At 42.6% G+C, this 20,854-nt stretch overlaps 1 protein-coding gene across 1 annotated transcript in view; it reads right to left on the reverse strand.

Moving 5' to 3' along the window:
• Positions 1-1,778: 1,778 nt before the first annotated feature.
• The window catches only part of DCC (DCC netrin 1 receptor), a 49,471-nt gene continuing 30,395 nt past the window's right edge, over positions 1,779-20,854 (reverse strand). Inside the window, exons 13-16 of the mRNA XM_038124180.1 lie at positions 9,351-9,573; positions 7,581-7,670; positions 5,885-6,080; positions 1,779-1,956 (exon numbers count right to left, since the gene is read on the reverse strand). Of these exons, the coding sequence (XP_037980108.1) occupies positions 1,779-1,956; positions 5,885-6,080; positions 7,581-7,670; positions 9,351-9,573 (687 nt within the window). The remainder of the gene's footprint in view (positions 1,957-5,884; positions 6,081-7,580; positions 7,671-9,350; positions 9,574-20,854) is intronic.

Consider the following 20,854-nt stretch of genomic DNA (forward strand, 5'->3'; position numbering starts at 1 on the left):
TTTTCCCCATTTTATGTTTAATTTTTCCCCAATTTTCCCTTTTTTCTTATTTTTTTCTGCGTTTTGTTCCCAATTTCCCCCCATTTTATTTCCAATTTTCGCCCATTTTATGTCTAATTTTTCCCCAGTGTTTCCTCTTTTTTCTCATTTTTCTGTTTTATTCCCATTTTTTCCCAATTTTGTTCTCATTTCCCCCCGTTTTTCCCCATTTTCCCCCCTTTGATTCCCATTTTCCCCCTATCTTCTCCCCAATTTTTCCATTTTATTTCCAATTTTTTCCCGATTTTCCTCCAATTTTCCCCGTTTTATTCCAAATTTTTGCCTTTTTCCCCCATTTTATTCTTATTTTTCCCCAATTTCCCCCCATTTTATTCCTAATTTTCCCCCATTTCATTCCCATTTTTCTCCCATTTTTCCCCAGTTTCCCCCCAATTTTTCCCCCGCTTTATTTCCAATTTTTTTCCCCATTTTCCTCCAATTTTACCCCGTTTTATTCCTCATTTTCCCCAATTGATTCCTGTTTTTCGTCCTTTTTTTCCCACATTTTCCCCCCATTTTATTCTTATTTTATTCCTTATTTTTCCCCATTTTATTTCCAATTTTTCCCCATTTTTTCCCCAAAACATTCAATTTCTTTCACCTGCACCCGTGGTGGTCTCCCTCTCATAGAGGGCAATTCTGCCCCCGTTTTTCCCCCATTTTATTCCCAATTCATTCCCCTTTTCCCCATTTTATTCCCAATCTCTTCCCACTTTTTCCCCATTTTCCCCATTCATTCCCTTTTCCCCATTTCCCCAGCTGATCCCCAATTTTCCCCGCAGTCCTGCAGGCTGCCGCCGTGCCGCGGAGCCGCCGCGCTGCTCCTGCCGCCCTGGTGGTGGCGCTCTCACAGAGGGCAATTCTGCTCCCATTTTCCCCCAATTCATCCCCAATTCATCCCCATTTCATTCCCAATTCATCCCCAATTCATTCCCATTTCATTCCCATCCATTCCCAATTCATTCCCAATTCATTCCCATTTCATTCCCATTCATTCCCAATTCATTCCCAATTCATTCCCATTTCATCCCCATTTCATTCCCATTTCATCCCCAATTCATTCCCAATTCATCCCCAATTCATCCCCATTTCATTCCCATTTCATCCCCAATTCATTCCCATTTCATCCCCAATTCATTCCCAATTCATTCCCATTTCATCCCCAATTCATTCCCAATTCATCCCCAATTCATTCCCATTTCATTCCCAATTCATCCCCAATTCATCCCCAATTCATTCCTATTTCATTCCCATTCATTCCCAATCCATTCCCATTCATTCCCTTTCCCCCATTCCCATTTCATTCCCCAATTTTCCCCGCCGCAGTGCACCTGCCGCCCTGGTGGTGGCGCTCTCACAGAGGGCAGTCATTCCCATTTCATTCCCAATCCATTCCCATTCATTCCCATTCATTCCCTTTCCCCCATTCCCATTCCATGCCCAGTTTCCCGCGCCGCAGTGCACCTGCCGCCCTGGTGGTGGCGCTCTCACAGAGGGCAGTCATTCCCATTTCATTCCCATTCATTCCCATTCATTCCCCATTTTCCCCCATGCCATGCCCAGTTTCCCGCGCCGCAGTGCACCTGCTGCCCTGGTGGTGGCGCTCTTGTAGAGAGCAATTCATTCCCTTTCCCCCATTCCCATTCATTCCCATTCATTCCCCATTCCCATTTCATCCCCAGTTTCCCCCGCCGCAGTGCACCTGCCGCCCTGGTGGTGGCGCTCTCGTAGAGAGCAATTCATTCCCATTCATTCCCATTCATTCCCATCCATTCCCTTTCCCCCATTCCCATTCCATGCCCAGTTTCCCGCGCCGCAGTGCACCTGCCGCCCTGGTGGTGGCGCTCTCGTAGAGCGGAGCTCCCTCGCCGGCGTTGTTGAAGGCTTTCAGCGAGATCACGTACTGCGAGTTGGGCTCTGCGGGGACAGCGCCGCGTGGCACCGGGGACAGCGGGGACAGCGCGAACGGGAACGGGAATGGGGACGGGAATGGGGACAGCGCCGCGTGGCACCGGGGACAGCGGGGACGGGAACAGGGACAGCGCGAACGGGGACAGCGGGGACAGCGCGAATGGGGACGGGAATGGGGACAGCGCCGCGTGGCACCGGGGACAGCGGGGACAGCGCGAACGGGAACAGGGACAGCGCGAACGGGGACAGCGCCGCGTGGCACCGGGGACAGCGGGGACAGCGCGAACGGGGACGGGAATGGGGAGAGCGCCGCGTGGCACCGGGGACAGCGGGGACAGCGCGAACGGGGACAACGGGAACGGGGACAACGGGAGCCGGAACGAGGACAGCGGCAACGGGGACAGCGGCAACGGGGACAACGGCAATGGAAGGGGGACAACGGGAACGGGGGACAACGGCAACGGGAACGGGGACAGGGAACAGCGGCGGTGGAGCCGTGGATGGCAACGGGAACGGGGACAGCGGGGACAATGGCAACGGGGACAACAGGAACGGGGAACAATGGGAACAGGAACGTGTGATTCAAAGGGGGAAGGGGGAACAAGGAAATGGGAATGCAGTGGGAATGCAGTGGGAATGCAATGGGAATGCAATGGGAATGCAATGGGAATGCAGTGGGAATGCAGTGGGAATGCAGTGGGAATGCAATGGGAATGCAGTGGGAATGCAGTGGGAATGCAGCGGGAATGCAGCGGGAATGCAATGGGAATGCAATGGGAATGCAGTGGGAATGCAGCGGGAATGCAGTGGGAATGCAATGGGAATGCAGTGGGAATGCAGTGGGAATGCAGCGGGAATGCAGCGGGAATGCAATGGGAATGCAGTGGGAATGCAGTGGGAATGCAATGGGAATGCAATGGGAATGCAGTGGGAATGCAGTGGGAATGCAATGGGAATGCAATGGGAATGCAGTGGGAATGCAGTGGGAATGCAGCGGGAATGCAGTGGGAATGCAATGGGAATGCAGTGGGAATGCAATGGGAATGCAGTGGGAATGCAATGGGAATGCAATCGGGGGAAATGGGAATACAATGGGAGAAAATTTGGAATAAAATGGGAATAAAATGGGGAATAAATGGGGGAAAAAAGGGGGGGAAATGGGGAAAAATTGGGGGGAAAATTGGGGAAAATAGGGGAAAAACTGGAGAGAAATGGGAATAAAATGGGGAATAAATGGGGGGAAAATTGGGGGGAAAATTGGAATAAATTGGGAATAAAAAGGTGGGAAAATTGGGGAAAATTGGGGAAAAGATGGGGAAAATGGGGATAAATTTGGAATAAAGTGGGAATCAAATCGAGAAAAAATTGGAATAAAATGGGCAATAAATGGGAAAAAATGGGGAAAAATTGGGGAAAATGGGGAAAACTGGGGAAAAATTTGGAATAAATTGAGAATAAAATAGAGAAAAAATCGGGGAAAAACAGGGAATGAATGAGAAAAAAATGGGGGAAAAAGGGGAAAAACTGGGCAAAAATGGGGAAAGATTTGGAATAGAATCGGGAATAAATGGGGAAAAAAGGGAAAAAATGGGGAAAAATGGGAATAAATTCGAGAAAAAAATGGGGAAAATTTGGAATAAAATTGGAATAAAATGGGGAAGAAATGGGAAAAATGGGAAGAAATGGGGAAAATTGGGGGAAAATTGAAAACAAAATGGGAAAAAATGGGATAAAATGGGATAAAATGGAGAAAAATGAGAATAAAATGGGGGAAAAATGGAAATAAAATGGGGGAAAATGGGGAAGGATTGGGAGAAATCTGGGAAAAAATTGGACTAAAATGGGGAAAAAATGGGAATAAAATGGGAACAAATTGAGGAAAAATTACCAAAGAACTGGGAAACAATGGGAAAAAATTGAAGAAATATTGGGGAGAATTAGAGAAGAAATGAGAACACAATGGGAAAAAATTGGAGAAAACATTAAAAAAATGGGGGAAAATGTGGGAAAAATTGGGGGAAAATTGGGGGAATATTGAGGAAAAAATGGGGAATAAAAGGGGAAAAATTAAAAATAAATGGGGAATAAACGGGGGAAAAGGGAAAAAATGGGTGAAAAAAATGGGGAAAAGGGGGGGGAAATGGGGGAAAATGGGGAAAAATGGGTGAAAATTGGGGAAAATTGGGTGAAAATCAGGGAAAATTAGGGAAAAATGGAAATAAAATGGGATTAAAATGAGAAAAAAAATGGGAATGGGGAAAAATGGGGAAAAAGGGGGGAAAATGGGGGAATAGTGGGAAAAATGGGAAATAAATGGGGAAACAATTGGAGTGAACATCAGGCAAAAATTAGGGAAAAATGGGAACAAAATGAGAATAAAATAAGGAAAAATGGGGATAAATGGGGAATAAATGGGGGAAAATGGGAGGGAAAATGGGAGAATAATGGGAAAAAATGGCGAATAAATGGGCAAAAAATCGGGGTGAGAATCGGGAAAATTAGGGAAAAATGGGAATAAAATGGGAATAAAAGGAGGAAAAACGGGGAAAACGGGGAAAAAGGGGAAAAATTGGGGAATAAATGGGGAAAAAATAGGGAATAAATGGGGAAAAATTGCGTGAAAATTAGGGAAAAATTAGGGAAAAATGGGAATAAAATTGAAATAAAACGGGAAAAAGCTGGGAATAAAATGGGGAAAAAATGGGGAAAAAACCTGGGAAATTGGGAAAATTTGTGAAAAAAATTGGGGAAGATTGGCAAAAAAATGGGGGGTAAACGGGAGAAAAAAGGGAAATAATGGGAAAAATGGGGGAAAATTTGGGGAAAACGGGAGAAAATTGGGGGGAAAACCGGGGGGAAAATGGTGAAAAAGGGGGGAAAATTGGGGAATAAATGTGGAAAAATTGGGTGAGAATCAGGGAAAAATTAGGGAAAAAATGGGAATAGAACTGAAATAAAACGGGGAAAAAGCTGGGAATAAAATGGGGAACAAAATGGGAAATTGGGAAAATTGGTGAAAAAATGAGAGGGAAAATTGGGGGAAAATGGCAAAAAAATGGGGGGTAAACGGGAGAAAAAAGGGAAATAATGGGAAAAATGGGGGGAAACGGGAGAAAACTGGGGGAAAACCGGGGGGGAAATGGTGAAAAAGGGGGGAAATTGGGAAACAAACTAAGAGGGAACTGAGAGGCGGGAAGGGGCCGGGAGCGGGCGGGAGGCAGGCAGGCAGCAGGCAGGCAGGCAGGCAGACAGACAGACAGACAGGCAGACAGACAGACAGACAGGCAGGCAGACAGGCAGACAGGCAGACAGGCAGACAGACAGGCAGCAGGCAGCAGGCAGGCAGACAGGCAGACAGACAGGCAGGCAGGGAGGCAGGCAGACAGACAGACAGACAGACAGGCAGACAGACAGGCAGACAGACAGACAGGCAGACAGGCAGGCAGACAGGCAGGCAGGCAGACAGACAGGCAGACAGACAGACAGACAGGCAGGCAGGCAGACAGGCAGGCAGACAGGCAGGCAGGCAGACAGGCAGGCAGGCAGACAGGCAGACAGACAGACAGGCAGGCAGACAGGCAGGCAGGCAGACAGGCAGGCAGGCAGACAGGCAGACAGACAGACAGGCAGGCAGGCAGGCAGGCAGGCAGACAGGCAGGCAGGCAGGCAGGCAGGCAGACAGACAGACAGGCAGACAGACAGGCAGGCAGGCAGACAGACAGACAGACAGACAGGCAGGCAGACAGACAGACAGACAGACAGACAGGCAGACAGACAGGCAGACAGACAGGCAGGCAGACAGACAGACAGACAGACAGACAGGCAGACAGACAGGCAGGCAGACAGACAGACAGGCAGACAGACAGACAGGCAGGCAGACAGACAGACAGACAGGCAGGCAGGCAGGGAGGCAGGCGGGGCCCGCGGCGCGCACTTGCCCAGGCCGAGGATGGAGTAGGAGGCGCGGGCGCCGTGCAGGCGCACGCTGCGCGCGTACGGGCTGCCCACGCCGTAGCCGATCAGGAAGCCGCGCACGGGCGCGCCCGCCGCGGGCGGCGTCCAGCTGAGCGCGATGCCCGCGGGCAGCGGCCGCGCCCGCAGCGAGCCCGGCCGCTCGGGGACGCGCGCGTCTGCAACGACACCGGCACCGGCCCGGGCTCACGGCGCCGCCGGAACCGCGGCGCTCTCCTTTCTTCTGATTGTTTTCTGATCTTCAACCCCTTTCTCACAATTTTCTCGTATTTTTCCTTACCATTTTCTCCCAATTTTTCCCCATTTTTCCCAAGTTTTTTTGTCCGTTTATTTCCGATTTTTCCCCTTTTTCCCCTAAATTTTTCCCAACTTTTAATGATTTTTTCCCTATTTTTCCCCCCATTGTTTCCCAATTTTTTCCCGATTTTCCCTGTTGTTTCCAATTTTTCCCCCCATTTTTCCTTATTTTTTCCCCATTTTTTCCTTATTTTTTCTCAAATTTTCTCTTTTTTTTGCCCAGTTTTTTCCTGATTTTTCCCCCATTTTCCCTCCAATTGTCCCCCAATTTTTTCCCACTTTTCCCCAATTTTATCCCATATTTTCCCATCTTTGCCCCAATTTCTCCCCATTTTTTCCCCACTTTTTCCCAATTTCCCCCCAATTTCTCCCCAATTTTATTCCAAATTTTTCCCAATTTTTCCCCATTTCCCCCCCAATTTTCCCCCATTTTTTCCCACTTCCCCCACTTTTCCCCCGTAATTATTCTTCCTTTTTCCCCACGTTTTCCCCTAAATACACTGATTTTCCCCCCAATTTTCCCCTATTTTATTCACTGCTGTTTTCTGCCATTTTCTCCCCAGTATTCCATCACTTTTCCCCATTTTATTCCAGATTTTTCCCCATTCCATCCCCATTTCCCCCCAGTTTTATCCCATATTTCCCCCCAGTTTCCCCCCAATTTTCCCCCAATATTTCTCCGTTTTTTTCCCCATTTTCCCCCCAATTTTCCCCCAATATTTCTCCATTTCTCCCAATTTCCCCCCAATTTTCCCCCAATATTTCTCCATTTTCCCCCAATTTTCCCCCCAATTTTCCCCCAATATTTCTCCATTTTCCCCCAATTTCCCCCCAATTTCCCCCAATATTTCTCCATTTTTTCCCCATTTTCCTCCAGTATTTCTCCATTTTCTCCCAATTTCCCCCCAATTTCCCCCAATATTTCTCCATTTCTCCCAATTTCCCCCCAATTTTCCCCCAATATTTCTCCATTTTCCCCCAATTTTCCCCCCAATTTTCCCCCAATATTTCTCCATTTCTCCCAATTTCCCCCCAATATTTCTCCATTTTCCCCCCAATTTTCCCAATATTTCTCCATTTCTCCCAATTTCCCCCCAATTTTCCCCCAATATTTCTCCATTTTTCCCCATTTTCCCCCAATATTTCTCCATTTTCCCCCAATTTCCCCCCAATTTTCCCCCAATTTTTCTCCATTTCTCCCAATTTCCCCCCAATTTCCCCCCAATATTTCTCCATTTCTCCCATTTTCCCCCAATATTTCTCCGTTTTTTCCCAATTTCCCCATTTTCCCAGCGTGTTCCCGTTTTCTCTGCCCTTTTCCCGTTCCCTGCCCGTGTCCGTTTGCACGGCTCTCCCCTTACCGTCCGTGTCTCCGTGGGGCGCGTCAGGCTCCGCCGGGCCCGAGGGCGGCGCCGTGCCGTTCCCGCCGCGCTGGGGGCCGCGCTGCGGGGCTGGGGAAGCGTTCCGGGGGGCTCGGGAACGGGATCGGGATCGGGAACGGGATCGGGAACGGGATCGGGAACGGGATCGGGAACGGGAACGGGACCGCGAGGGGACTGGGGAAGCGTTCCCAGGGGCTCGGGAACGGGATCGGGAACGGGACCGCGAGGGGACTGGGGAAGCGTTCCGGGGGGCTCGGGAACGGGATCGGGATCGGGACCGCGAGGGGACTGGGGAAGCGTTCCGAGGGGCTCGGGAACGGGATCGGGATCGGGAACGGGATCGGGACCGCGAGGGGACTGGGGAAGCGTTCCGGGGGGCTCGGGAACGGGATCGGGACCGCGAGGGGACTGGGGAAGCGTTCCGGGGGGCTCGGGAACGGGAACGGGAACGGGAACGGGACCGCGAGGGGACTGGGGAAGCGTTCCGGGGGGCTCGGTGCAGGGAATGGGATCGGGACCGCGAGGGGACTGGGGCGTTTCGGGACCGGAGGGCGCCTCGGGGCATCTCTGGGGCTCCAGAACTCACCTCTGGGGAATTTCTGGGCCATTTATTGGGGAATTGTTTTGGAAGTTTTTGGAACCTTCTCAGAATTTTTGGGGGAATGTTTGGAGATTTTTTTGGAGATTTTAATTTTTGGGGAATTTCTGGGGGATTTTTGGGGGTCAAAGACTGAATTTTAGGGTAGTTTTTTGGGAGATTTTTTGTCAGTTTTAGGGGAAACTTTGGGAATTTATTGGGGAATTTTTTGGGGAATTTTGTGAATTTATTGGGGATTTTTTGGAGATCGTTTATACTCTTGGGGGAGATTTTTTGAGGAATTTTTGGAAACTTTCGGGGGATTTTGGGGAATTTTTTGGGATTTTTTTAGGGCATAAAATGAGAATTCTGGGGGATTTTTTGGAAATTTTCGGGGAATTTTTGGGGCATTTTCGGTGAATTTTTGGGGTTTTCTTTAATTTTTGGGGGATTTGTTGGGATTTATTTCGGGTTCAAATGGGAATTTTTGGGGAGTTTTTGGGAATTTTGGGGGATTTTTTGGGAATTTTCAGGGAATTTTCAGAGAATTTTTGGGAATTTCTTTGCGGATTATTTGAAAATTTTTAGGAATTTATTAGGGATTTTCTTGGGAATTTTTAGGAGATTTATTGGGGGTTTTTGGAGTTAAAATGGGAATTTTTAGAGGACTTTTTGGATATTTTTTGGGAATTTTTGGGGAATTTTTTGGGACCTTTCTGGAATTTTTTGAGAATTTTTTTGGAATTTGATGGGGATTTTTTAGGAATTTTTGGAGCTTTTTGGGGAATTTTTGGAGGATTTTTTGTGAAATTTCTGAAAAAAATTTTTGGGTTAAAATGGAAATTTTTTGAAGAATTTTTGGAAGAATTTTTGGGATTTATTGGGGATTTTTTGGGAATTCTTTTGAAAGTGTTTTGGGCTTAAAATGGGAATTTTGGGGTGAATTTTTGGGCGATTTTTGGGGCAGTTTTTGGAATTTCTTGGGGATTTTTTGGGATTTTTTGGGAATTTGGTGGGGGGTTTTGGGGATTTTGGGGGGTTTTTGGGGATTTTTGAGCGATTCTTCGGGGGTTTTTTTGGGGACTTTTTGGGCGAATTCTTGGGGAAATGTTGGGGTTTTTCTCGTGGTAGAAAGTGAGTTTTTGGGGGTTTTATGAGACGCGGAGCTGAACGTTTGGGGAGTTTGGGGCTCGGCCGGGGTTTTGTGGGAGCGCCGTTTGTTCCCTCCGGGCTCGCGGGGTTTTCGGGGTTCCGGGGTCGCTGCCCACCTGCGAGGAGGGGCCCGAGGCCGCCGGGCGTCCGCGCGTCTCCGCCGGCGGCGCTCCTGCGGCGCCGCGCTCCGTGGGCGCCGGGCACCGCGCCGCGGGCACCCAACGGCCGCCTCGGCCCGCTGCCCTGAACGGCAGCCACCGATGTTTCAGACGTGACATCTCAGACATGACATCTCAGACATGACATCTCAGACATCTCAGACATGACATTGCACCCGGGCCCTGCCCCGCCTCGGCCCGCTGCCCTGAACGGCAGCCACCAATGTTTCAGACGTGACATTTCAGACGTGACATCTCAGACGTGACATCTCAGCCATGACATCTCAGACATGACATCTCACACATGACATCTCAGACGTGACATCCCAGACATGACATTGCACCTGGGCCCTGCCCCGCCTCGGCCACTGCTCTGAACGGCAGCCACGTTTCAGACATGACATCTCAGACGTGACATCTCAGACATTTCAGACATTTCAGACATTGCACCCGGGCCCTGCCCCGCCCGCCTCGGGCCTCATACAGCTGTTTAGGCTCTCTAGAGAATCTTTAGGGACGTTTTCATTGTTTTTAGGCTCTCTAGAGAATCTTTAGGGACGTTTTCATTGTTTTTAGGCTCTCTAGAGAATCTTTAGGGACGTTTTCATTGTTTTTAGGCTCTCTAGAGAATCTTTAGGGACGTTTTCATTGTTTTTAGGCTCTCTAGAGAATCTTTAGGGACGTTTTCATTGTTTTTAGGCTCTCTAGAGAATCTTTAGGGACGTTTTCATTGTTTTTAGGCTCTCTAGAGAATCTTTAGGGACGTTTTCATTGTTTTTAGGCTCTCTAGAGAATCTTTAGGGACGTTTTCATTGTTTTTAGGCTCTCTAGAGAATCTTTAGGGACGTTTTCATTGTTTTTAGGCTCTCTTTCCAATCTTTAGGGACGTTTTCATTGTTTTTAGGCTCTCTAGAGAATCTTTAGGGACGTTTTCATTGTTTTTAGGCTCTCTTTCCAATCTTTAGGGACGTTTTCATTGTTTTTAGGCTCTCTTTCCAATCTTTAGGGACGTTTTCATTGTTTTTAGGCTCTCTTTCCAATCTTTAGGGACGTTTTCATTGTTTTTAGGCTCTCTAGAGAATCTTTAGGGACGTTTTCATTGTTTTTAGGCTCTCTTTCCAATCTTTAGGGACGTTTTCATTGTTTTTAGGCTCTCTAGAGAATCTTTAGGGACGTTTTCATTGTTTTTAGGCTCTCTTTCCAATCTTTAGGGACGTTTTCATTGTTTTTAGGCTCTCTTTCCAATCTTTAGGGGACGTTTTCATTGTTTTTAGGCTCTCTTTCCAATCTTTAGGGACGTTTTCATTGTTTTTAGGCTCTCTAGAGAATCTTTAGGGACATTTTCATTGTTTTTAGGCTCTCTAGAGAGTCTTTAGGGACATTTTCATTGTTTTTAGGCTCTCTAGAGAATCTTTAGGGACGTTTTCATTGTTTTTAGGCTCTCTTTCCAATCTTTAGGGACGTTTTCATTGTTTTTAGGCTCTCTAGAGAATCTTTAGGGACGTTTTCATTGTTTTTAGGCTCTCTTTCCAATCTTTAGGGATGTTTTCATTGTTTTTAGGCTCTCTTTCCAATCTTTAGGGACGTTTTCATTGTTTTTAGGCTCTCTAGAGAATCTTTAGGGACGTTTTCATTGTTTTTAGGCTCTCTTTCCAATCTTTAGGGACGTTTTCATTGTTTTTAGGCTCTCTTTCCAATCTTTAGGGACGTTTTCATTGTTTTTAGGCTCTCTAGAGAATCTTTAGGGACGTTTTCATTGTTTTTAGGCTCTCTAGAGAATCTTTAGGGACGTTTTCATTGTTTTTAGGCTCTCTTTCCAATCTTTAGGGACGTTTTCATTGTTTTTAGGCTCTCTAGAGAATCTTTAGGGACGTTTTCATTGTTTTTAGGCTCTCTTTCCAATCTTTAGGGACGTTTTCATTGTTTTTAGGCTCTCTTTCCAATCTTTAGGGACGTTTTCATTGTTTTTAGGCTCTCTTTCCAATCTTTAGGGACGTTTTCATTGTTTTTAGGCTCTCTAGAGAATCTTTAGGGACGTTTTCATTGTTTTTAGGCTCTCTTTCCAATCTTTAGGGACGTTTTCATTGTTTTTAGGCTCTCTTTCCAATCTTTAGGGACGTTTTCATTGTTTTTAGGCTCTCTAGAGAATCTTTAGGGACGTTTTCATTGTTTTTAGGCTCTCTTTCCAATCTTTAGGGACGTTTTCATTGTTTTTAGGCTCTCTTTCCAATCTTTAGGGACGTTTTCATTGTTTTTAGGCTCTCTAGAGAATCTTTAGGGACGTTTTCATTGTTTTTAGGCTCTCTAGAGAATCTTTAGGGACGTTTTCATTGTTTTTAGGCTCTCTTTCCAATCTTTAGGGACGTTTTCATTGTTTTTAGGCTCTCTTTCCAATCTTTAGGGACGTTTTCATTGTTTTTAGGCTCTCTAGAGAATCTTTAGGGACATTTTCATTGTTTTTAGGCTCTCTAGAGAATCTTTAGGGACGTTTTCATTGTTTTTAGGCTCTCTTTCCAATCTTTAGGGACGTTTTCATTGTTTTTAGGCTCTCTAGAGAATCTTTAGGGACATTTTCATTGTTTTTAGGCTCTCTAGAGAATCTTTAGGGACGTTTTCATTGTTTTTAGGCTCTCTAGAGAATCTTTAGGGACGTTTTCATTGTTTTTAGGCTCTCTAGAGAATCTTTAGGGACGTTTTCATTGTTTTTAGGCTCTCTTTCCAATCTTTAGGGACGTTTTCATTGTTTTTAGGCTCTCTTTCCAATCTTTAGGGACGTTTTCATTGTTTTTAGGCTCTCTAGAGAATCTTTAGGGACGTTTTCATTGTTTTTAGGCTCTCTTTCCAATCTTTAGGGACGTTTTCATTGTTTTTAGGCTCTCTAGAGAATCTTTAGGGACGTTTTCATTGTTTTTAGGCTCTCTTTCCAATCTTTAGGGACGTTTTCATTGTTTTTAGGCTCTCTAGAGAATCTTTAGGGACGTTTTCATTGTTTTTAGGCTCTCTAGAGAATCTTTAGGGACGTTTTCATTGTTTTTAGGCTCTCTTTCCAATCTTTAGGGACGTTTTCATTGTTTTTAGGCTCTCTTTCCAATCTTTAGGGACGTTTTCATTGTTTTTAGGCTCTCTAGAGAATCTTTAGGGACGTTTTCATTGTTTTTAGGCTCTCTAGAGAATCTTTAGGGACGTTTTCATTGTTTTTAGGCTCTCTAGAGAATCTTTAGGGACGTTTTCATTGTTTTTAGGCTCTCTTTCCAATCTTTAGGGACGTTTTCATTGTTTTTAGGCTCTCTAGAGAATCTTTAGGGACGTTTTCATTGTTTTTAGGCTCTCTTTCCAATCTTTAGGGACGTTTTCATTGTTTTTAGGCTCTCTAGAGAATCTTTAGGGACGTTTTCATTGTTTTTAGGCTCTCTAGAGAATCTTTAGGGACGTTTTCATTGTTTTTAGGCTCTCTTTCCAATCTTTAGGGACGTTTTCATTGTTTTTAGGCTCTCTTTCCAATCTTTAGGGACGTTTTCATTGTTTTTAGGCTCTCTAGAGAATCTTTAGGGACGTTTTCATTGTTTTTAGGCTCTCTTTCCAATCTTTAGGGACGTTTTCATTGTTTTTAGGCTCTCTAGAGAATCTTTAGGGACGTTTTCATTGTTTTTAGGCTCTCTTTCCAATCTTTAGGGACGTTTTCATTGTTTTTAGGCTCTCTAGAGAATCTTTAGGGACGTTTTCATTGTTTTTAGGCTCTCTTTCCAATCTTTAGGGACGTTTTCATTGTTTTTAGGCTCTCTAGAGAATCATTAGGGACGTTTTCATTGTTTTTAGGCTCTCTAGAGAATCTTTAGGGACGTTTTCATTGTTTTTAGGCTCTCTAGAGAATCTTTAGGGACGTTTTCATTGTTTTTAGGCTCTCTAGAGAATCTTTAGGGACGTTTTCATTGTTTTTAGGCTCTCTAGAGAATCTTTAGGGACGTTTTCATTGTTTTTAGGCTCTCTAGAGAATCTTTAGGGACGTTTTCATTGTTTTTAGGCTCTCTTTCCAATCTTTAGGGACGTTTTCATTGTTTTTAGGCTCTCTAGAGAATCTTTAGGGACGTTTTCATTGTTTTTAGGCTCTCTAGAGAATCTTTAGGGACGTTTTCATTGTTTTTAGGCTCTCTTTCCAATCTTTAGGGACGTTTTCATTGTTTTTAGGCTCTCTTTCCAATCTTTAGGGACGTTTTCATTGTTTTTAGGCTCTCTTTCCAATCTTTAGGGACGTTTTCATTGTTTTTAGGCTCTCTTTCCAATCTTTAGGGACGTTTTCATTGTTTTTAGGCTCTCTAGAGAATCTTTAGGGACGTTTTCATTGTTTTTAGGCTCTCTAGAGAATCTTTAGGGACGTTTTCATTGTTTTTAGGCTCTCTTTCCAATCTTTAGGGACGTTTTCATTGTTTTTAGGCTCTCTTTCCAATCTTTAGGGACGTTTTCATTGTTTTTAGGCTCTCTTTCCAATCTTTAGGGACGTTTTCATTGTTTTTAGGCTCTCTAGAGAATCTTTAGGGACGTTTTCATTGTTTTTAGGCTCTCTTTCCAATCTTTAGGGACGTTTTCATTGTTTTTAGGCTCTCTAGAGAATCTTTAGGGACGTTTTCATTGTTTTTAGGCTCTCTAGAGAATCATTAGGGACGTTTTCATTGTTTTTAGGCTCTCTAGAGAATCTTTAGGGACGTTTTCATTGTTTTTAGGCTCTCTTTCCAATCTTTAGGGACGTTTTCATTGTTTTTAGGCTCTCTAGAGAATCTTTAGGGACGTTTTCATTGTTTTTAGGCTCTCTTTCCAATCTTTAGGGACGTTTTCATTGTTTTTAGGCTCTCTAGAGAATCTTTAGGGACGTTTTCATTGTTTTTAGGCTCTCTAGAGAATCTTTAGGGACGTTTTCATTGTTTTTAGGCTCTCTAGAGAATCTTTAGGGACGTTTTCATTGTTTTTAGGCTCTCTAGAGAATCTTTAGGGACGTTTTCATTGTTTTTAGGCTCTCTAGAGAATCTTTAGGGACGTTTTCATTGTTTTTAGGCTCTCTTTCCAATCTTTAGGGACGTTTTCATTGTTTTTAGGCTCTCTTTCCAATCTTTAGGGACGTTTTCATTGTTTTTAGGCTCTCTTTCCAATCTTTAGGGACGTTTTCATTGTTTTTAGGCTCTCTTTCCAATCTTTAGGGACGTTTTCATTGGTTTTAGGCTCTCTAGAGAATCTTTAGGGACGTTTTCATTGTTTTTTAGGCTCTCTAGAGAATCTTTAGGGACGTTTTCATTGTTTTTAGGCTCTCTTTCCAATCTTTAGGGACGTTTTCATTGTTTTTAGGCTCTCTAGAGAATCTTTAGGGACGTTTTCATTGTTTTTAGGCTCTCTAGAGAATCTTTAGGGACGTTTTCATTGTTTTTAGGCTCTCTAGAGAATCTTTAGGGACGTTTTCATTGTTTTTAGGCTCTCTAGAGAATCTTTAGGGACGTTTTCATTGTTTTTAGGCTCTCTTTCCAATCTTTAGGGACGTTTTCATTGTTTTTAGGCTCTCTTTCCAATCTTTAGGGACGTTTTCATTGTTTTTAGGCTCTCTTTCCAATCTTTAGGGACGTTTTCATTGTTTTTAGGCTCTCTTTCCAATCTTTAGGGATGTTTTTATTGTTTTTTAGGCTCTCTTTCCAATCTTTAGGGACGTTTTCATTGTTTTTAGGCTCTCTAGAGAATCTTTAGGGACGTTTTCATTGTTTTTAGGCTCTCTTTCCAATCTTTAGGGACGTTTTCATTGTTTTTAGGCTCTCTTGGGAATCTTTAGGGACGTTTTCATTGTTTTTAGGCTCTCTTTCCAATCTTTAGGGACGTTTTCATTGTTTTTAGGCTCTCTAGAGAATCTTTAGGGACGTTTTCATTGTTTTTAGGCTCTCTTTCCAATCTTTAGGGACGTTTTCATTGTTTTTAGGCTCTCTAGAGAATCTTTAGGGACGTTTTCATTGTTTTTAGGCTCTCTTTCCAATCTTTAGGGACGTTTTCATTGTTTTTAGGCTCTCTTTCCAATCTTTAGGGACGTTTTCATTGTTTTTAGGCTCTCTTTCCAATCTTTAGGGACGTTTTCATTGTTTTTAGGCTCTCTTTCCAATCTTTAGGGACGTTTTCATTGTTTTTAGGCTCTCTTTCCAATCTTTAGGGACGTTTTCATTGTTTTTAGGCTCTCTAGAGAATCTTTAGGGACGTTTTCATTGTTTTTAGGCTCTCTTTCCAATCTTTAGGGACGTTTTCATTGTTTTTAGGCTCTCTAGAGAATCTTTAGGGACGTTTTCATTGTTTTTAGGCTCTCTAGAGAATCTTTAGGGACGTTTTCATTGTTTTTAGGCTCTCTTTCCAATCTTTAGGGACGTTTTCATTGTTTTTAGGCTCTCTAGAGAATCTTTAGGGACGTTTTCATTGTTTTTAGGCTCTCTAGAGAATCTTTAGGGACGTTTTCATTGTTTTTAGGCTCTCTAGAGAATCTTTAGGGACGTTTTCATTGTTTTTTAGGCTCTCTTTCCAATCTTTAGGGACGTTTTCATTGTTTTTAGGCTCTCTTTCCAATCTTTAGGGATGTTTTTATTGTTTTTTAGGCTCTCTTTCCAATCTTTAGGGACGTTTTCATTGTTTTTAGGCTCTCTAGAGAATCTTTAGGGACGTTTTCATTGTTTTTAGGCTCTCTTTCCAATCTTTAGGGACGTTTTCATTGTTTTTAGGCTCTCTAGAGAATCTTTAGGGACGTTTTCATTGTTTTTAGGCTCTCTAGAGAATCTTTAGGGACGTTTTCATTGTTTTTAGGCTCTCTTTCCAATCTTTAGGGACGTTTTCATTGTTTTTAGGCTCTCTTTCCAATCTTTAGGGACGTTTTCATTGTTTTTAGGCTCTCTAGAGAATCTTTAGGGACGTTTTCATTGTTTTTAGGCTCTCTTTCCAATCTTTAGGGACGTTTTCATTGTTTTTAGGCTCTCTTTCCAATCTTTAGGGATGTTTTCATTGTTTTTAGGCTCTCTTTCCAATCTTTAGGGACGTTTTCATTGTTTTTAGGCTCTCTAGAGAATCTTTAGGGACGTTTTCATTGTTTTTAGGCTCTCTTTCCAATCTTTAGGGACGTTTTCATTGTTTTTAGGCTCTCTAGAGAATCTTTAGGGACGTTTTCATTGTTTTTAGGCTCTCTTTCCAATCTTTAGGGACGTTTTCATTGTTTTTAGGCTCTCTTTCCAATCTTTAGGGACGTTTTCATTGTTTTTTAGGCTCTCTTTCCAATCTTTAGGGACGTTTTCATTGTTTTTAGGCTCTCTTTCCAATCTTTAGGGACGTTTTCATTGTTTTTAGGCTCTCTTTCCAATCTTTAGGGACGTTTTCATTGTTTTTAGGCTCTCTAGAGAATCTTTAGGGACGTTTTCATTGTTTTTAGGCTCTCTTTCCAATCTTTAGGGACGTTTTCATTGTTTTTAGGCTCTCTAGAGAATCTTTAGGGACGTTTTCATTGTTTTTTAGGCTCTCTTTCCAATCTTTAGGGACGTTTTCATTGTTTTTAGGCTCTCTTTCCAATCTTTAGGGATGTTTTTATTGTTTTTTAGGCTCTCTTTCCAATCTTTAGGGACGTTTTCATTGTTTTTAGGCTCTCTAGAGAATCTTTAGGGACGTTTTCATTGTTTTTAGGCTCTCTTTCCAATCTTTAGGGACGTTTTCATTGTTTTTAGGCTCTCTAGAGAATCTTTAGGGACGTTTTCATTGTTTTTAGGCTCTCTTTCCAATCTAGGGACTCATTGTTTTTAGGCTCTCAATCTTTAGGGACGTTTTCATTGTTTTTAGGCTCTCTTTCCAATCTTTAGGGACGTTTTCATTGTTTTTAGGCTCTCTAGAGAATCTTTAGGGACGTTTTCATTGTTTTTAGGCTCTAGGGACTCAGAGAATCTTTAGGGACGTTTTCATTGTTTTTAGGCTCTCTTTCCTCTAGGGACTCAGAGAATCTTTAGGGATGTTTTCATTGTTTTTAGGCTCTCTTGGGAATCTTTAGGGACGTTTTCATTGTTTTTAGGCTCTCTAGAGAATCTTTAGGGACGTTTTCATTGTTTTTAGGCTCTCTTTCCAATCTTTAGGGACGTTTTCATTGTTTTTAGGCTCTCTAGAGAATCTTTAGGGACGTTTTCATTGTTTTTAGGCTCTCTAGAGAATCTTTAGGGACGTTTTCATTGTTTTTAGGCTCTCTTTCCAATCTTTAGGGACGTTTTCATTGTTTTTAGGCTCTCTAGAGAATCTTTAGGGACGTTTTCATTGTTTTTAGGCTCTCTAGAGAATCTTTAGGGACGTTTTCATTGTTTTTAGGCTCTCTAGAGAATCTTTAGGGACGTTTTCATTGTTTTTTAGGCTCTCTTTCCAATCTTTAGGGACGTTTTCATTGTTTTTAGGCTCTCTTTCCAATCTTTAGGGATGTTTTTATTGTTTTTTAGGCTCTCTTTCCAATCTTTAGGGACGTTTTCATTGTTTTTAGGCTCTCTAGAGAATCTTTAGGGACGTTTTCATTGTTTTTAGGCTCTCTTTCCAATCTTTAGGGACGTTTTCATTGTTTTTAGGCTCTCTAGAGAATCTTTAGGGACGTTTTCATTGTTTTTAGGCTCTCTAGAGAATCTTTAGGGACGTTTTCATTGTTTTTAGGCTCTCTTTCCAATCTTTAGGGACGTTTTCATTGTTTTTAGGCTCTCTTTCCAATCTTTAGGGACGTTTTCATTGTTTTTAGGCTCTCTAGAGAATCTTTAGGGACGTTTTCATTGTTTTTAGGCTCTCTTTCCAATCTTTAGGGACGTTTTCATTGTTTTTAGGCTCTCTTTCCAATCTTTAGGGATGTTTTCATTGTTTTTAGGCTCTCTTTCCAATCTTTAGGGACGTTTTCATTGTTTTTAGGCTCTCTAGAGAATCTTTAGGGACGTTTTCATTGTTTTTAGGCTCTCTTTCCAATCTTTAGGGACGTTTTCATTGTTTTTAGGCTCTCTAGAGAATCTTTAGGGACGTTTTCATTGTTTTTAGGCTCTCTTTCCAATCTAGGGACTAGAGAATCTTTAGGGACGTTTTCATTGTTTTTAGGCTCTAGGGACTCAGAGAATCTTTAGGGACGTTTTCATTGTTTTTAGGCTCTCTTTCCAATCTTTAGGGACGTTTTCATTGTTTTTAGGCTCTCTAGAGAATCTTTAGGGACGTTTTCATTGTTTTTAGGCTCTCTTTCCAATCTTTAGGGACGTTTTCATTGTTTTTAGGCTCTCTAGAGAATCTTTAGGGACGTTTTCATTGTTTTTTAGGCTCTCTTTCCAATCTTTAGGGACGTTTTCATTGTTTTTAGGCTCTCTTTCCAATCTTTAGGGATGTTTTTATTGTTTTTTAGGCTCTCTTTCCAATCTTTAGGGACGTTTTCATTGTTTTTAGGCTCTCTAGAGAATCTTTAGGGACGTTTTCATTGTTTTTTAGGCTCTCTTTCCAATCTTTAGGGACGTTTTCATTGTTTTTAGGCTCTCTAGAGAATCTTTAGGGACGTTTTCATTGTTTTTAGGCTCTCTTTCCAATCTTTAGGGACGTTTTCATTGTTTTTAGGCTCTCTTTCCAATCTAGGGACTCATTGTTTTTAGGCTCTCTAGAGAATCTTTAGGGACGTTTTCATTGTTTTTAGGCTCTCTAGAGAATCTTTAGGGACGTTTTCATTGTTTTTAGGCTCTCTCTCAGAGAATCTTTAGGGACGTTTTCATTGTTTTTAGGCTCTCTCTAGGGACTCAGAGAATCATTGTTTTTAGCTCTCTAGAGAATGTTTTCATTGTTTTTTAGGCTCTCTAGAGAATCTTTAGGGACTCATTGTTTTTAGGCTCTCTTTCCAATCTTTAGGGACGTTTTCATTGTTTTTAGGCTCTCTAGAGAATCTTTAGGGACGTTTTCATTGTTTTTAGGCTCTCTTTCCAATCTTTAGGGACGTTTTCATTGTTTTTAGGCTCTCTCTAGGGACTCAGAGAATCTTTAGGGACGCTCTCTTTTCATTGTTTTTTGTAGGGACGTTTTCAGTTTTTAGCTCTCTAGAGAATCTTTAGGGACGTTTTCATTGTTTTTAGGCTCTCTTTCCAATCTTTAGGGACGTTTTCATTGTTTTTAGGCTCTCTAGAGAATCTTTAGGGACGTTTTCATTGTTTTTAGGCTCTCTAGAGAATCTTTAGGGACGTTTTCATTGTTTTTTAGGCTCTCTTTCCAATCTTTAGGGACGTTTTCATTGTTTTTAGGCTCTCTAGAGAATCTTTAGGGACGTTTTCATTGTTTTTAGGCTCTCTTTCCAATCTTTAGGGACGTTTTCATTGTTTTTAGGCTCTCTAGAGCTAGGGACTCATTGTTTTTTAGGAATCTTTAGGGACGTTTTCATTGTTTTTAGGCTCTCTTTCCAATCTTTAGGGATGTTTTTATTGTTTTTTAGCTCTCTTTCCAATCTTTAGGACGTTTTCATTGTTTTTAGGCTCTCTCTTTCCAAGGCTCTCTTTCCAAGGGACGTTTTCATTGTTTTTAGGCTCTCTCTAGGGACTCATTGAGAATCTTTAGGGACGTTTTCATTGTTTTTAGGCTAGGGACTCATTGTTTTTGCTCTCTAGAGAATCTTTAGGGACGTTTTCATTGTTTTTAGGCTCTCTAGAGAATCTTTAGGGACGTTTTCATTGTTTTTAGGCTCTCTCTCATTGTTTTTAGGCTCTCAATCTTTAGGGACGTTTTCATTGTTTTTAGGCTCTCTAGAGAATCTCTAGAGAATCTTTAGGGACGTTTTCATTGTTTTTAGGCTCTCTAGGAATCTAGGGACTCATTGTTTTTAGGCTCTCTAGAGAATCTTTAGGGACGTTTTCATTGTTTTTAGGCTCTCTTTCCAATCTTTAGGGACGTTTTCATTGTTTTTAGGCTCTCTAGAGAATCTTTAGGGACGTTTTCATTGTTTTTAGGCTCTCTAGAGAATCTTTAGGGACGTTTTCATTGTTTTTAGGCTCTCTTTCCAATCTTTAGGGACGTTTTCATTGTTTTTAGGCTCTCTTGGGAATCTTTAGGGACGTTTTCATTGTTTTTAGGCTCTCTTTCCAATCTTTAGGGACGTTTCATTGTTTTTAGGCTCTCTTGGGAATCTTTAGGGACGTTTTCATTGTTTTTAGGCTCTCTTTCCAATCTTTAGGGACGTTTTCATTGTTTTTAGGCTCTCTTTCCAATCTTTAGGGACGTTTTCATTGTTTTTAGGCTCTCTAGAGAATCTCTCATTGTTTTTAGGCTCTCAATCTTTAGGGACGTTTTCATTGTTTTTAGGCTCTCTAGAGAATCTTTAGGGACGTTTTCATTGTTTTTAGGCT

The sequence above is a fragment of the Motacilla alba genome, chromosome Z (assembly GCF_015832195.1).
Source record: "Motacilla alba alba isolate MOTALB_02 chromosome Z, Motacilla_alba_V1.0_pri, whole genome shotgun sequence".
Lineage (NCBI taxonomy): Eukaryota > Metazoa > Chordata > Aves > Passeriformes > Motacillidae > Motacilla > Motacilla alba.